At 40.8% G+C, this 18,348-nt stretch overlaps 2 protein-coding genes across 2 annotated transcripts; one reads left to right on the forward strand and one right to left on the reverse strand.

Moving 5' to 3' along the window:
* Positions 1-7,619: 7,619 nt before the first annotated feature.
* On the forward strand, positions 7,620-9,347 carry gpha2 (glycoprotein hormone subunit alpha 2; the record flags this gene model as incomplete). The annotated part of the gene is made up of 3 exons (XM_083937221.1): positions 7,620-7,740; positions 8,968-9,152; positions 9,243-9,347. The coding sequence occupies 3 exons, from the start codon at positions 7,620-7,622 to the stop codon at positions 9,345-9,347; spliced, it is 411 nt and encodes a 136-aa protein (XP_083793347.1).
* A 2,367-nt stretch (positions 9,348-11,714) lies between these two features.
* On the reverse strand, positions 11,715-14,582 carry LOC310964414 (glycoprotein hormone beta-5-like; the record flags this gene model as incomplete). The annotated part of the gene is given in 5 exon segments (XM_083937535.1): positions 11,715-11,903; positions 13,343-13,544; positions 14,418-14,464; positions 14,467-14,489; positions 14,492-14,582. Coding segments are annotated over 5 exon segments (552 nt in total).
* Between the last annotated feature and the right edge of the window lie 3,766 nt (positions 14,583-18,348).

An 18,348-nucleotide genomic window follows, 5' to 3' on the forward strand; every position in this document is an offset into this window, starting at 1 on the left:
TCCTCTGTGACACCATCTGCATTTGATTTTTTTTCCTATATATGGTTCCCAGTTGAGAGACCCTTTTCTTTAACCACATTTCTTGTGTTTTAACGCAGTTTTTGTTTTTGTAATGTAAAATGTCAAGAAGCAGGAACCAGCACATCGAACTGCTTACATCTCTACTCTCACTGTGTGTGTGTGTGTGTGTGTGTGTGTGTGTGTGTGTGTGTGTGTGTGTGTGTGTGTGTGTGTGTGTGTGTGTGTGTGTGTGTGTGTGTGTGTGTGTGTGTGTGTGTGTGTGTGTGTGTGTGTGTGTGTGTGTGTCCTCAGAAGGGCACACCTTGAGCTTCAGTGAGTATCACCTTGTGGAAACTCCACTTTCCTCCTGTCAATCTAAATCAGCTAAATGTTCTCTCTATCTGTGTGTGTGTGTGTGTGTGTGTGTGTGTGTGTGTGTGTGTGTGTGTGTGTGTGTGTGTGTGAGAGAGACTTTAGATGAAAACACAAACTTTTGTATATTTAGAGCTGATGTTTGGCATCTATCGCAAATATGTAACAACAACAAAAAACATTTAAAATATCTGGTAATTGATTAACTTTATTAAAGTGTGTGTGTGTGTGTGTGTTTGTGTGTGTGTGTGGCTGCCTGCAGGCTTGTGTCTATGCATGCATGCACATGTTTATATATGGGGGTAAATGGGTCAACTGGACTAATACATCGTCTTAGAAACAGGAAAACTTTGCCTAATCCTCTCCTTATATTGTCATAGAGCCCAAAATAACACACACACAATCTTACACTCACATCTACTTACACACTTTGACCACACACAATATCCTGTCAGACATAATGATACACACACATAAAATAACAGACACACACACACACATCATATACGGCTGTACCGACCCACACATACATCATATACTTTCATTCACACACACACACACACAGATGTACGCACACGTACACACTGAGATTAAAATAACAGGGCAGAAGTGGAAGCGGACACATTAATGATATTATAGCTATTCAAGACGCCACGGTTTCCACGGCAGCCGAGCGCGACGGGGCCACTGAGCGATACAAACATCAGTCACCCCGCTGAGTCACACTGGAGAAATGTGTGTGAGTGCATTTCAACTACAACAGAGTCTCCAGTTTACGAAGTTCATTCACGTCTAATTCTCTTCTGATGAGGTGCTGTAGGCCGCACAGATTCATAGTCTCTCTACCTCTACCTCTCTCTCTCTCTCTCTCTCTCTCTCTCTGGTTGGCATGGAATCAGAAGAAACACACACTTCCAGTCAACACACTAATAGTTTTGTGTGTTTGTGTGTGTGTAGGTGGGGGGTTTAGCTGATGATGTCACACATTCCGTTTTCCATTGACATAACTAGATTGGGAATGTTTGGGGTAGAGGGGCCATAAGATGATAATTGTGTTTTCCTTAGAAGGTGTGTATGCGTGAGTGTGTGAAAGTGAGAATGGGAGTCAGTGTGCAGCACTGGGAGCCAGAGCATCTGTCCTGAAATAGTCATTCAATTAACAAATGAGAGGTGAACAAATTTGTATTAATTTCTCTCCAGCTATGTTTTTATTGTGGTGCAGAAAGATACTTTAAAGGATAAGGATGGCATTCTTTTATTTTTTTCACCCTACCATTACGTTTTCATTCTTAACAGGCGTTTCAAAACCAAAACGATCTCCGTCCACACGAGCATTTTAGCTACGTGTCCGGAATAACCTCCGTCCATATCAAAACGCCTGAAAACACTTACCATGTGACCATTCCTGTTTACTAGGTACGCGTGTGCCTGTGTAAACAGAAAGGAGACACTACTCTGAAGTTGAAAATACAAGAAAATCAGACCAGAAATGTTTTTGCTTGGACCGACGGTGAGGTGAAACTGAACTACTGAGAGTAACATATGAGCCTAAGGATGTAACGGCACCTAAGCATAGATTGGGAGTTGTTGCAAAGCACTATCCTTCGCCATGGCAAAGGGAAAGGAGGACCCACACTCTGACTGACTCCAAAGGTCTACTGTAGCAAAAGTTCTGCGTTTTTAAATGGGATTGCGATAACGTGTCAATAAATTCCATTAAAAGGTCAAAAACAGCGCTTTCGTTTGAAGTGTCCGAAATATATGATTCCATTTGTGAAAATAAGTTATGTATCCTGAAACAGCTGCTCACTGTAGATTTTAGCAAATGTTACTCAAACACCAATTAAAAAAAATAGTAGATTTGTTGGGAACTATTTTCAACGGTGGATTAATACACATTCAGTTTTAGTCCTCTAGATCCATCCATCCATCTTCAACCGCTTGTCCCTATCGGGCCACGGTTGGGCTGGAGCCGATCCCAGCTGACATCGGGCGTGAGGCAGGGTACACCCTGGACAGTGTGCCACATGACAGGGCACATAGAGACAAACAACCATTCCCACCTACGGGCAATTTAGAGTCATCAATTAACCTAACACGTGCATGTCTTTGGACTGTGGGAGGAAACCGGAGAACCCGGAGAAAACCCCCGCAGACACGAGGAGAACATGCAAACTCCACATAGGAGGGCCCCAGCTGGGATTAGAACCAGGAACCCTCTTGCTGTGAGGCGACATTGCTAACCATCGTGTCACCCATGTTTTAGTCCTCTCTTTAGTGAGTATTTACAGTACAGCAGCAGGGTGTAGGTAGGACTGACTCAAAATAAACTGGTCTGTGTTTGTTGTAATGAGGAACATGTCACCCAGTGTGTTTAGGAGAATTGACGTGTTAGGAGAAATGAATGGTATGTTTTGTTGTTTTAATTAAGTCTTTGTTTTGTGATTTCTTATTTTTCCTTGGATTCAGTGCGCTGACACATCTTATTCTCATTACTCTCATTCATTTCTTCAACAAGTTTTTTACCTTTGGAAACAGAAATATTCTTTTTTTTAAATGAGGTTTTAGGACTTTACATTTTTTGCACTTGAGAAATCAGCTTAAAGGCCTCAGTCAGGTCCTATTGTTTTTTTCTGGATGAACTACTCGTGACAGTGCTGTTCCTCCGGGAGTTGTTTGCAGGGTTCAGCTTATGTCATTTTAGTCGAACAAAGGTCATAACGAGCATCTGCAGTTTGTATTTCTGAAAGAATGGCCTCCGCTGTCCTGTGACGACCTGCTGATGTAGAGCTGCTGCTGTTGCTGAAAATATACCATGAAACAATGATGATTATTGCATCTGGGATCCAACCAAAGTATAGTAAGTTAATCCTCTGAGACCCACGGGAGCACCAGCAATCTCAGCTGAGATTCCTGACTTTAAAAGGCTGTAGTCTGTAATCCAGACAGCTTGGGACAAAAACATGCGTTTTCTTTCTTATGCAGCACCAATATGTTATTTTTGCATATTCTAAAATGAATATTTTTAATATTTTTGCACACACGGGTCCCTAAACAGTCTTGAATTGCATAAATTGGGTCTGACTGGAAAGCTGAGACTCCTGTGGGTTAAATGAGTCCAACTGATGTATTCCTGTGTGATGATGTTAGTCTCCATAGGAGCCATTTCATTTTAATGAAAGCATTTTTTGAAACGTGAACTGTATAAAAATGAGCTGTTGTGACCTCTAGGATAATCACAGCCTCATGAAATGTTACGACCACAAACTAGAGACCTGGGGCATTCGGAGGGTGGATGGCTCGCCTAGGTAAATCGCCAATAAGGGTTTTTATGAAACGTTTCAAGAAAAGAGGTACTCACCACTCAATTGCCAAAATATGCAATTCTTGCATAAATCTCCAAATGTCAAAAGTCTTTGACACCAAATCAGAGTGTTGATTTTTGTATGGTCTTCCTCAAGGTCTGGGTGTCCTAATGCGGCATTTTGGAGAGATTTTTGACATTTTTAATCATTTCTTTTGTAACAAGAGACACATAGTCCAGTGGTAATGGGGCATCATAAACTTCTATCATAATGTTCTAAGATCTTAAACACTTTCAATGTTCAACATTTGCCAAGAAAAAAACAGGTCTATATGTGGATCTCAGAAGGTGCCGGTTCACCTCCCACTACTGTTATTTCATGAAGTGACTTCTTGAATCAACTCTCCTGACAGTTTATCAATCTCTGTCAGAGACAAAGATAGTTTTTAAAGTCAAATTGTTTCTTTTTATGGTTCAGTATCGGTGGGCAATAGTGTGTCAGTGGGCTTCATAGACCCACAACGGCAACCATCCCCAACCCAGCCCAGATTCTCTCGGGAGACATGAAAAAACTCATTGAAAAACCAAAAATATTAAGTAACCTCAGGAGATTCTAAGCCTCGCTATTCCAGTAAGAGTATTTGTTCCTTCAGCCTGAAACTTCATGTGGATACACACCGCAACAGAACAATGGAAACCATTAGGGGTCTTTGGCAACATTTTGAAACTCATCTGTGGTCTGATCTGGCAGTTGGTGACCCTTGTGACATTTCACCAAAGTGTCCAGAAACTGCTGCAAATGTCCAATAAATAATCCAAGAGTCTATTAAAAGAATGTCTTTACCCGCTGGAGTTTGGACGGGCTGGTTGCTAAGCTGGTTTCCTCTCTTCAAGACAAGAAAGATGAGAAGCAGAGCCAGGCGTTTCCCCACAGTATACCCATCGTGTGCCACACACACACACACACACACACACACACACACACGCGCACACACACACACGCACACATACACACACACACGCACACACACACACACACACACACACACACACACACACACACACACACACACACACACACACACATGACCCAAACCCACAATATCTTCTGACCCGACCCTGCCCTTCCTCCTGCAGCCACAAATGGAAAACCCAGACAGACTTTGTGTGTGTGTGTGTGTGTGTGAGGTCTCCCATTCAGTTTATTTATTAGTTCACTGTATCAACTGGCAGCTGAGGCCTACAATATTATTTTTTGTGTGACTCCTTATTTTTTGTGGGGGGGGGGGGGGGGGGTGCATACATGCATACATACAAATGTGCTTTTAGCCTGTGTGTGCGTCTCTATGCGTGCGTGTGTGGTAAAGCTGTGTGTGTTCTTACTATTGTGGTGGTGCGTTGATGGAAAACCTATCTAGTTTTCCTCTGTGTCACAGCGGCGGTCCCCCGAAAGGTTGAAAACAGAGAGCCAGGAGGGGGAGGGTGGATGGACGGAGAGGGACGCGAACACACTCCAGGAGAAAGACGTTAAAGAAAGAAGTTTGTGGCAATTTTAATATTATTTTAAGATAATTTCAGGGTTTTTTTGTGCAGGTAGAAAGAGTGGAGAAGAAAGAGGCATCAGTGGAAAGGGGGGGGGGGGGTTCACACAGTCTCAGCTCTGTAATTGTGGGTGTGTCCAGAGCTATAAGTGCCTTCGCTCTTACCTGTGTTACTTATATCCTTGCATGAGGCTGAAGAAAGACACACTCACACACACCTGTCAGTTGACACACCTGCCCTGCACTCCAGAAGTTGCACTCTCTGCTCGCCTTCTTCAGGTAAGACTCAGCTTCTTTTTGCACCTGGTGAATCAGTTTGGTGGAATAGACCTTTAAATCATGTGATGTTTAAGCTTTGCTTATGCCATTGTCCCTTTCTTACACACTTTACTCTTTTTTGCATATGAAGAGAATTCTGACCTTAAAGTCAGATTCAGTTGTAAAATTGGGGGAAATACATTATAATTTTATCTAATAACATTCTTGTTCTGTAGCTTCTTCACATATGTTTATATTGATAGTATTTTAGCAAAGGTGTTAATCCACCATGTTAGGAACATTAACTTGTTCTTGAAATATGTTATGGGGGGGTCATTAGTGACTTTTCATTTTATTGCGATAAGCCTTTTTGCAAAACCCAGCATTATTTTTACTTACATGATGGACTACATAAATTATTCCTTGCTACATGGTAAGGCAGTGACTCATTGAGTCATTTGAGTCCGTGGTACTTGGATTGTGAAAAACTGTATTAAATAGCATTGGCATTGTTCAGTATTGAGTAAATTGTTAGAGGTTTCAGGTTTTTGGTATTGGAAAAACGTTGATTGCACTTGTGTGTTAAGATGATGCAGATGAGGCAAACAACATCTATATGAGAGCAATTTAAGTGTTTTTATATTCAATAGATATACTACTGCAATTTCGAGCTCAACGCCTGGTCTGAACTGATTTGTTCAAATGTAAGTTACATTTAAGAGAATAGAGGATCATTGGGGCGATTTACATTGACATATTCTCACCTCTCACTTTCCAAATGTCTGTATATATTATTGTCAAACTCATTTCCTTTTAGCAGTATTCAGTTTGCAGTCATTTGTTCTGAAGGTAGCTTAAAGAACTGTTGCCATTTGGTGAGTAGATATGAGGATGGGTAGTATAAGTTCAATCTGTGCACTCATTTTTAATAATCTTTAAATGCTGGATTTTGACGAGGTTTATGTGTGTAAGGAATATTTTTACAAGCCCTTTTTAGTGTATATATTCTTTAGGCTGTATTGATGGTCTTGAACAGCATCCCTCCCACAATCACTTCCCAAATTGGAGTGTAGTGTATTACAACCCACTTTCCCCAAAGACAAACCTTCAGGCGTGGAAACCCCACATAAGAGGAAAAAGCCGGGCATTTCCCCTGCCCCACCAGCTGACACAGGGTTAATGGCCTCGCACATCCACACACAGTCCTGACCCGTTAATTTGTTCGTACCAGCAGCGTTAATGGCGTCCCCAGGGCTGTTCCACCATCGCAGCGGAGGCAATTCCCAACGCTCAAGTAGGGGGGAAGCGGAGCTGGAAAGAGCTGCCATTTTAGAGGGCAAGGGTCAGCATCACCAAATTCCCAGGAAAACATGACTTTATTGTTTATACACGTGTTGGAGTGTGTGTGTGTGTGAGGAGGGGCATGAGCATGTGCATTCACGGACACTCACTCAAGATCATGCATGCATGTGTGCACATACGATTAAAGGTTAACATGGAAAACACAAATGTACACAGGATCCTTACCCCTTTCTCTATTCTAAAGAAAGCCTTATTAGTCATGTATTGTTTTTTCTCAGGATGTTACAGCTGTCATGCGTGCTGTCGTGTGCTGCTACGTGTGCGTTTGTATGAGTCAGTGTGAGCCGTGTAGGTACTTGTGTCAGCAGGTAGCTGTTAAATGAGGCAGATTGAAAAGATAAAGATGGTATTGTTTTTATTCACATTAGCTTTTACTCAACTGAGTGACACAGGCAGACGTGCAGGATGGGAATTCACCTTGGTAGATAAAGAAGGGGAGGCTCTGGGCAACGCTTGGATTAAAGGGGGAAAGTTCAGCAGTGGAAACTCAGGCAGCGGCTTCTTCAGTCTCTTCAGCTCAGAAAACAGAATTCATTAAGATATATAGTACATGGCCCTAAATCACCTGCAATGACCACTCACGACGCCATCACGGGTTAAATATGTCTATGAGCTGTGAGCATGTTCAGCTAAAAAAAAGTGTGTTCTTCTTCTGCAGAGGTTACCCTTTATAATATTTCACGATCCAAAAGCAAAGATTTGATAAAAGCCCCAAAAGACGCCGAAGTTCTTAAGCTCTCTTACATTGGTGTTCTCTTTGGATCCTCCAGGCTGCCATCCAGATGACGATCTGCACGACCACACATTGCTGTCTGCTGGTCCTACCAGTGATGTCACTGCTGCTGCTCTTCTCTCCTATTGGTTGGAGCTATGATGGCCTCACCCCAGGGTGCCACCTACACCGTGAGTAACAAACGCATTCTCCGTCTACCCTGAAAACAGCACACATATATGTGCACATTTATATATTTTCAGAAAGTTTATGTGGAATATGATCTTGAGCCGCAGCATCAAAAGTCCTTCTAGTAGAGACATAGTCTTGATTATCAGTGTCAAGTTTGTAGCGAGCATTGTGAGCCCAACGTTTGTGTGCTACGAATATTGGTGCGTTCCAGTTGTGCAGGAATGTTGAAATCTCCAAGCTCTAAGTCACGTAAACAGTAGTTCCATGTTTTGTTGTACGTTTGTGAGGCCCTGAAGCGCTGGTAGCACTCAACTTTGGGTTGTTCCGAGCTCCAAGTTCCGACTTTCACTGTAAATTGAACACACCATAAGGCACGTCTCTCACCCCCCATGGTCCTAAAGAGGAACTGGTAGCTGCGCCTGTGCCTGTTGTTGCGGTGATCAGACCATTGTCTACTATGACAGAGGGTGATTTGGATTCAATGAAGAAACAAAAAACAATCTAAAAATGAACAATGTAAGTAGGCTATCCTACGCCTGTTGACTCTCACAGATGTGGCAGCTAATCATTTTGTAATGTTGAGTAGCTACTCTGACATTAATAAACAGCATTTGCTCTTACCTGACGTAGGCCCAATGTACAATAAAAGTCTTTTTAGGCCCTAGGTGAATAGATTGAATGTTTCTTTCATTTTATGTATAATCTTATTTTACATAAAATGTTTTACGTTGTGAAATAATAAGATTTAAAACGTTAACATTATCCCCCTGCAGGGAAGTCCTGAAGACAGTACCTTTGTTTGGCTGCTCTATATTAGTTATGTAAATATGTTGTTGTTTACACTAAATAAAACATATTTTGCATAGGGCATGACGTTTTTTGTGGGTGGCATACCAGACAAATAACAGGTTTTATCATACAAGGCTAATGTTGATCAGGCAGGCCTTTGTTTAACAATACTTGTTGTTGTAATCCATGATTTCAAATGTGAATTCTAGAGGGTCTTTTTAGTGCAAACCATTGGCCCATAGCCTATAAGAAAAGTAACTACTCGAGCGCTAGTTAAAGCATGAATTACACAAAAATAACGTATTGAGTTGAAATCATTTGCAGACAGCTTGGTCCCCCCCAGTTCAAAAATCTCATCTGCGCCCCTGATTTACACCCATACAGTACTTGATTGCCTCCACCCTCGCTCATGCCTCCGTCTTCTCTCTCCTGTCCAGCCTTCAATGTGACCATTCGCAGTGACCGTCGTGGCACATGTAAAGGCACCCACCTGGTCTACGCCTGCGTGGGCTACTGCGAGTCCAGCGCCTTCCCATCCAGATACTCTGTGCTGGTAGCCTCCAACTTCACCCACAACATCACCTCGGCTTCACGATGCTGCACCATCAGCAAGGATGCCAAGGTGAGGGGAACTGAAAGGAGGGGTTAACTACAGCTTCTAGTTTTATTGTTTTTGCCAGTTGTTCATGGCCTCTGGCTTGTCTTCCCTCAGGTCAAAGTTCGCCTGGACTGCCCACGAGGTCGTCACCATGACGAAATAGAGATCCTGACGGCGAAGGCCTGTCGCTGCGACATGTGCCGCAAGTCCCGCTACTGACACAGCAAGACTATGCTGCATACCAAATGAACACCAGGAGAAAGACCAAATTTAGTCAGTTTTACTCAGAAACTATCCTTTTTTCCATCTATGTCGACTTGTTTTGAATGTTGAAGAAAATCCACTTTAACTTATTTAGCTGAAAAAGAGTCAAACAAGTGACTGTCAAAACCAGAGTTTCCTTCATTTGTGTTCTCAAAGAATGAAAGGAAGGCGACAGAATATGATTCAAAGATGGAAGGTCTCTGTAGACCTACCGAGACCATGTGACTCAGAAATGTTCGACTAAACTCAAGCTAAATTTATTCACGTAGAACACCTGCTCTGGATAAGACACCCATACCTTGAGATTAAAAAATAGAAAGTTCACACTTGATGTCTAAAAAGATTTGTATGAGTGTGTTTTTGTGTGTTTTTTGTGTGTGTGCTTGAGTAAAATGTGATGTAAGGGAGGCTTTGTCTTGAAAACTTGATTGATGCACATTTGTGTTAAAGGCTGTATAAACCATTCTGTCACTCACACGTCAAACAAACTGAACCTTTAAAAAATGCTTTCGGGGTTTAGCAGACACTTGAATCCACCCAAAAAATGAACCCATAGGTTGTTTGTACAAACGGCTTCTTTTGACCCATATTTAATCTCTAGTGGCTGTAGTAATAATGACGGGAGCATGGGAGGAAGTCAGGTGAGACTTATGTTGATTTACTTATATAACTTATCTTCTAAGTTAAATAACATACTGTAACTGTGTCACTCACTACGTACTAACCCCTAACCCACTATGTTGCATGATTATTTCATACTTATTTCAACCTAAACCTTAATCTTTGCCCAGATCTTTGTGGTTTTATTGCCTAAACCTAACCAAACTGCAACCATTTCACAACATTGACCACGTATTTAAAACTGGGACCATTACATTTAGTTATGAGGATGTGTTGATCTGCTACCACCAGTAGGGACACTAATGGAAACGCTCCTGTGGGTTGTATTAGAGGATATGAACAAACGTCCTATGTGGTCATATGGGTTGGAGGGCTTGTTTCTTTGGAAGCAAGTACATAAATAATGTTTATCAACGTAAGTGTCGTACAAGTAGTTTCATTCTTTGCAATAACCACTAAACACAGACAAGAGACCAAAGAATGTACAAATTTATTTATATTTATGGATTTGAACTGAAAGATATTTTGTAAATAATATCTATTGATGAAACCAAAGAATGTTGGAAATGTCAATGAAATGGAAAGAGAAAGAATGCACTGTATAGTTTGTGATGAAATTGTATTTCAATAAATGTCTATTCTGCAACTGTTAAGTCGTTAATGTGGACATTTGATGTTTCTCTGCACATTACACACACACAAAAAAAGTGGTTTACATCACTTAAGGGGACATTACATTGAATGGCATTCATTCCTTGGGTATGAACCCTAAGCATTAAACATGACACTCCATGCCTAAGCCCAAACCTTTACCCAAACCTTAATCCTGACCCAAGTATTAAGCCTTACATCCCATGATATATGATGAAGACAAAATGCCAAAAGTCCCCACAAGGGAGCTCGACCCCACATGACTGTGAGCCCCTTTTGACCTCACCATCACTGTCTGTACAACATAAATGTGTCAGAACCTTCATGTAGACAGATTGAAGAGATTTTTATAGAAATACGTGCCATGTGACTACAATATGTACTTAAATAATTTAAATAATTAAAATCAAAACTAAAATGATAACAGATAATATTAATTAGAAGATATTGATTAGGTTTTTTGAGCCTCAAGATTAATACAGGGCCCATCAGTTAAATTACCTTGTCACTTTAATTGCAGTTGAAATTATAATTTATTGGTGAGTATCCCCAAACAAAATTGTGTTTTATCTAATTAGTTTCAACTATACACCCTAGTCCTGGGGCCTTGTGTATAGCCTTACCTTGGTTGGTAATTCAGCCTTGGTAAACAGTTAAAGCACAAAAGTTGGAATACAGAATGTATGTAGTGCTTACCTCTCGGATTTTAGATTATAACACACACACACACACACACACAGATATATATATATAATATGTACTGTATTCAACAAGTAGGCCTTCCTTTATCTATTTGTTCTTAAATATAATATAACTCTAAGACACAAAACAGATTATTTTGAGATGTTACTTTGTTACTTTCTCTGTTATTTCTCCTTCCTTACATACAGACACATATGAGACACAATCTACAGTTTACAGAAAGTAGAGAGAGTTTGAGGTTATTATATGTCAAGCATCACACTGACTCAAATGTCTTGATTTTATCATTTTATTCATTCATCAGTAAAACTTTTGATAACATTGTTTCCTGAAGCAGTGTCCTGCCCATCAGAAGGTCTCACACTCTGTGTCCTGTGTGGAGCAGGTGGCACAGTGGCAGTGCAGAGCCATGGGATAGTGGTAGAGAGGGGAGATGTTGGGCTGGCAGCCCGGCAGACGAGCTGTCATGTGGCGGGTAAGGCTGTACGTACAGACGCGGTGGTGTCGGTGGATGTACGGGGGGTCTGGCACAGGTTTCTGCAGGGTTCACACACACACAGGTGAAACACAGGTTACTTTGTTCACCATTGATAGGTACGCTCTTTGACTAAACATTGTTTTCATATACAGCATATACAACTAAGAACAATGGCAGTGAATGTGTTGAAGACATGTTGACTTGGATTTGATAGTTTGATATATTTTTTTATATATATACTTTTACATATTTTTGGTTGTATCTAGATCGAAGATGTTTACATGTTTAACTGTTCAAAAGACAAACTATTTTTCTGTCTGCATATATCTTTATGTATATACAATATATATATATATATATATATATATATATATATATATATATATATATATATATATATATATATATATATATATAGCGCCTGTCTCTTTAAGCCCCCCTGATTGGTCAGTGTTTCTGGGTCTTCCTCATCACACTCTCTGTGTCTCTGCACTGCCTTTGCAGCAGGGGAATGACTGTAACGGTACTATAACGGCACGTTCTACCTATATATAGTATATTTGTGACATCAATACTGTACAGAAGTCCTGAGGGCTCATTTAAAGACAGAGGAACTCTGTCTGGCTGTGGCTTTGTGGATTGAGACTTTCACAGTATTTATAAAGCACCTCAACCTGCTTTATAATAACAAATACTACATGTAAATCTAACTTTTTATAATATGGGACCTTTAACTTAAGGTCCACTTCCTTGCTCCTCCCTAAACTTTCAATCACATCTCACTCTCTTCTGTGGAAGGATGTATGTGGATGCAGTTGGAAATTCCACTTACTGGTAAAAGTGGATCATAAGTTTAGATTTTATAGTGAAATGAGCCATCTCAATCTGCTGAGGAGAACCACGAGATGTTGTTAAAAGTCCTGGAATATTAGTGCTGGTAGCATAGGATTTTGAACTCTAATACTGACCTTCTGCTATGTGACTGAGTCAGCTCTATTGTTGCTGATTCAGAGCTCTTTCTCCTCTGAAGCCTTTAAATCAAAGTTTCCCCAGACTTGGTTTTTCAATTAACCCAGAGGTGAAATTTGAATCCCGGCAAACTAGAACAAGTTCAGGAAGAGTTCAGAAACCCTCCATGATGCTTGGAGGGATTTAAGCCCTGCTTATGACAATGACGTATGGGTCAGAGCCAAGAAGTGTTCACTGACCATCTTATGGTTTGGTTTGGATTGAGTCCTGGGTCATTAATTTGATGTTTCACAATTCAGACATTATGGAAGCTTTAAAAAAAAAGCATTGGAAAAGGCTGGGATTCCTACGTTAAATGTGACTGATGTTTTGTCACTTTACTGTGTGTGTGCGTGTGTGTGTGTGTGTGTGCGTGTGTGTGTGTGTGTGTGTGTGTGTGTGTGTGTGTGTGTGTGTGTGTGTGTGTGTGTGTGTGTGTGTGTGTGTGTGTGTGTGTGTGTGTGTGTGTGTGTGTGTGTGTGTGTGTTACCTCCCAGGTGTGACAACGCCCCCAGCAGGCCTCTGTGGTTATGCGCAGTCCCTTGCAGCCGGGCTTCTGCGCCACAAAGGAGAACTCTCTCACGGCACAGCCTCGGAAACTGTGGAGTGCGGTTGTTACGGCAACGCACACCTCAGCTGCTCCGGCAACCAGGAGGAGTAAAAAAAAGAGGGACAGGGGATGGAGATGCATTCTGGGAGTGATGGAGAGAGAAAGAAAAAATAACAAAAGAGAGTAAAAAAGATTATTATTCAAGTATTTGTATCTATTATTTTTCTAGAAGTGATGTTGTGTACCTCACTGGGATAAAGTTCACCTTAACATAATAATTGAATTTTTTGAATATGTTTACAGACTACAACTTTCAGTTTGGCTTCTAATATAAGAAAAACAAGGAAATGCTGAAGGTTTTAGTGTGGATATTTGACATCTATAGGGGACGCTGATCCAGCTGACAGCAGACTTTCAGAGCAGTATACTGTGACACTCAGCATGACTCACAACTCCTCCCTGTGCTTGTTAGGGCTACTGCAGCAAAAATATATTGATTTATTTCAATGGGTAATTAACAAATTAAACTAAACTTCCAACTAAAAACAAACAACAAAATGTTTAACTGCTAAGGGACAAAACTGAAGTGTAGTTCATTTCACATTTCAAAAAGCTGCTTCGACCAGAATTAGTAGTAATTTATTTAATGCCACTGGAGACATCTGCTTATTTACTCTCCAGGCAAACTCACTCAAATTGTACTAAAACTGGAATCACCTCGACCCTGCCAGACTGCAGCATGCTTCACTTGTATTAAGAAATTTAACACTGAAATAATAAAAATACTTTCTGCATGAATAGAATGATGTGAATACTTTTACAGGCAATGAAACCACTAACCACACTGTCTTCACTTGGAGTACAGGAACTCCGCATAGGCTATGAAACTACACTAACTGTGGTGTAAAATAGCCTGCTGACATAATTAGCTACAGTATTTGTCCCTAACAGTTCAAAGTATCTTTAAAATGAGTTAAATGTCACATATAGATATTGGAAAAAAAACTCTTCTCACCTTTTCAGCTGAAGATCTTGCAGAGATTTGAGCTGCTGGACTCCAGTGTCTCTCTGCTCGGACAACAACCGGTGAATGGAACCAATCTGTCCTTGTTGTTGTTTTTAGAAGGCCATTAGGGCGGACGGACACTCTGACATCATAGCAATTACAATGAAATACCATTAGAGACCCCAAGCCAGAAATAATGGAGACTCCCTGGAAAATACTGATGGCTGTCTATGTTTTCTTAACCTCAGCCTGTATCTCTCTATGAGAGTGTGTGCAGTTCTTTATCCAACTCTGGTTCACTCCCAGTGATGTGGGGATCGTCTGTACTCACGCTGACACTTACTGTGACAAAGGATCGGTGAGGATACAAAGAACATAACTCTTCCTGGGTATTTAAAACAGTTGACATCATATAATTAGACAAAAACTGCATTGGTTATGACTTTGTCAATTTCAAAGTTAAGTAATTAAACCAGATGATGTGAACTCATCAGAGTAATTGTCTCCTCTGCTGTCACATGTACGTTTTTGTTCCGAAAGTTCCATGCCATGAGAGTAGAGTATTTGTGCGTGTTTTAGCCCATGAACTAAAACATACTTAACCATGTTGCCATTTAAGGCAGCCATTGGTTTCCATTCATTGTTTCATCCGATCATTATGCCATGACACATTAGGTACCTCAGGTGTATTTTTTTCCAGATCTGATGTTAATTGTGATTAATTACGCAACTCAAGCAGGTTTGGAGAGTGGAGCTTATTGATTTTGACACCAAATGGAAATAATGGAAATCAATGGTTGCCTAAAACTGTTGGAGAACTGCATTAAAACTGTATAGCCTGTGTTTTAAAATCATCTGCAAAAAAAAATAAAAATGGTTCAAACAAGGAGCTAAAACATCCATGTATTAAAATACACTTATTAGCAGATTATAGCAACAACAGTGATATATCATCACCTTAAAAGTTGGTATGGCTAATGTATTAGTTAACGGTTCATTATTTCCATATTTAGCGGACACAAAGCAACATTAGCATTCATTTGAAGTTGTGTTCGGTTGCCAGATGAATGTCTGTCCAACATTTACTCTCCTTTTAACTTTGCTTTGGTCTGCACCAACTATTTAGGGAAATATCTAGATATTTACCTGTTCCACTAGCTAGCTAGATAGATAGGTAATAACTTTATCTGCGGTTTGATGCTAGGCACGTACGAGACAGTGGGTTTATAAGAGCATGTACACTGAAAAAAGTGGGCTGTCAGCTTGTGGACCAAAAAACAAAGCAATATGCTAAAAGAGGGAAAAGAGCTGATCATTCTCAGTGAGTTTGTAACGACACCTGTGACAACCGGCACATCAAACATTGTCTATAGAAGAATATAAAGTGGTCAAGGTATAAAGACAAATGAAAATCAAGTTTTAACCTTAACTTTAATTTGTCTGTAGTCATTTAAGACATGAGTGAAATGAACAGTGACCTCCACGGCTGAGCATTTGTGCCTTGAAACTGCAGTGAAACAATGACAAAGTCTCTTCCTTCTGGATTCAGACAGCCAGGGTTTCATACATCACACACACCTAAAGAACCAATCCCCCAAACTTGTGGCCGGGACATTCCGTATTGTTACTGGCAGCACTGGTGGGTGGGGCTCGGGGCCGGATCCAGAATTTCTCAATAGTCATCTTTGCACTGCGAGCTACCCATGTGTCTTTCCACTACTGCACCAATAGTCCTGCAGTATTTCTCTAAAGCCTGCCCATAACATGCCGTCTCGACGTAAACATCACCTATTCACACCACACCGCAGACAAACTGTTGTAACTTATAACAACCATATTGGAATACAGTTGGTGCCGTGCAGCAAAGCACAAGTAAATTAAGGCTAATGTTTAGATGTGTTCAGGTGAATCACTCTCACTGGTTCGAAAAACTCACCAACTCCAGCAGGCCGGTGGTATCCTGGTCCGCGCAGTCTCTCTGATGGTATTATTTCGAAAGATTTTTCGTTTTTCCAGGTTACTCAGCGATAATGACAAATGAGCGGCTGCACCCGTCTCCACGCCCAGAGGCTCCTGATTCCACCTCAGGTCACGGTAGCACTGCTTGGCCCATGAGTAAACAGTGGACCATATTCACTTGGAAACTGGCCCCAACACGGTGCAATCTAAGACCGGAAGTGTCAATGCAAAAGAGACTGACCTTGGTATGCTCAAGCTCACCGGTTTTGTCTTTTTAGAAAGTCGGCGGAGAGAGGGAGGAAAGTGTTTTTTCTTAATTCTTTTGTGGGGAAACAATATAAATCATAGCAGAGTATTTTACATACTTTAAAATGTGTCTGGAGGAAGACTTGAAGTGAAATACCTTGTGCACGTTGATCAAAGAATCAATAAAAGGAAATGAATATGATCAGATATTCGTATATTAGTATTATTGAGGAGACAGAGAGGTGACACAAAAAACAGCACAGACGTCCAGAGTGTTTTCTCAAAGTGAAGTTTCATTTTTAGCACATAGTTTTTTTTTCCTCCATTCTACACCCCTCTGTAATGTTACATACAGTAGTAAGCCTCTCTACATTCAAACCCCCCCCCCCCCACTGTTGTGTTGGTCCCCAAAATATACATCTTCTTCTTCTGCAATGTCTTAATCATCTTCTCTAAGGTTTTTCGTCAACACAACAAACACAGACCATTGGGCAGACAGTGCAAATCTAGAAATTCAGTGAAATTGCTACGTAATGCAGTTGTAGGTTCCGGTAACATTATATTCTCATTTTGTTACTGTTGCTCTGACTTATTGCCATTCTATCGTGTCTAACTCTACATCTTTTCTTTCCTCTGTCTTTCTCCTCCTCTGTTTTTTTTTTTTTTATCCTTACGGCTGCTTCCATTAAATCCGGTCACACCGCCCCTCTGATTTCAAGCATTTGTTTCTATTTGGCCACGTGAAAATGGCCGCGGAGAGGAGATGTGACAGCGAATGAAACCAGCGACTGATGGCTGTCTCCGAGGCGATACCCGAGCTCTCTACAAACACGTCCTCTCTTCTCTCACTTCCTGTTCTGGAGCAGTTCTAGGATGTACGACGGAATCCTAGAAAGAGGAATATAACTACTGATCAATATAAGTGAGCATTCTAGAACAGTGGGAGCTGGGGTCAGCTGACCGACTGACAATAACAATCAAGAGGGTTTGTGAGTAAGCTAGCCAAAACAAAAATCATACAGTAAGCTGAGTTTATGACGGCGAGGTCAAGTTTTGTCTATTTTCAGTTGTGTTTTTTTATTCTTTTTTTTGCCTGAATCAAAACAACGTTTGAAATCCAACCAAATGGGAGGAGGGGTTTTCTGTCGGAGTGCCAACCAGGTGATGTTTGTTGGTGCAGGGTTTGAGGTGTTTACTGGTATGAGGCTGCTATTACACAGGATCCATCAGTGCCTTTTCTGTGGCTGCCATGGAGCACGACCCATGTGAATTTGTGCACTTTGCTCTTACACTCCTGTCGGGTGCAGAAACAGGAGAAAAACTGCCTGAAAGGAAACAAATATACAGCATTGTGGTACTTCAGAAGTGAAGTGACACAAGTTAATTAAAAGGAAGAAAGAAAACGAAATAAAACGTGTTTTCTTCACACAAAACTATTTTATCTTGCCCTTAATTGCTCTTTTGTGTTTTTACTGATTTGCATTTTTCAGGTTGAGCACCAATTTGGAATGCACACTATATTTGTTGCTATTTCCTTGTGAAATACTTTTACCCTTTGAAGCATCTGAAAAAACCTACAATCAAAACTACTTGAGGAGGAAACACTGGTTGAACTGCTCGCAACTCATGTCCACACTAAGGCTATGGGGATTTGTCTGTTCAAAGGGGTCCCAAGCCTAAAAGTTGGGAAACACTAGCACGTTAATTTGGGTTAAAATTCCGTGCTTTTTTTTTT

Source organism: Echiichthys vipera (genome assembly GCF_963691815.1).
Source record: "Echiichthys vipera genome assembly, chromosome: 22".
In the NCBI taxonomy this organism is placed as follows: Eukaryota; Metazoa; Chordata; class Actinopteri; order Perciformes; family Trachinidae; genus Echiichthys; species Echiichthys vipera.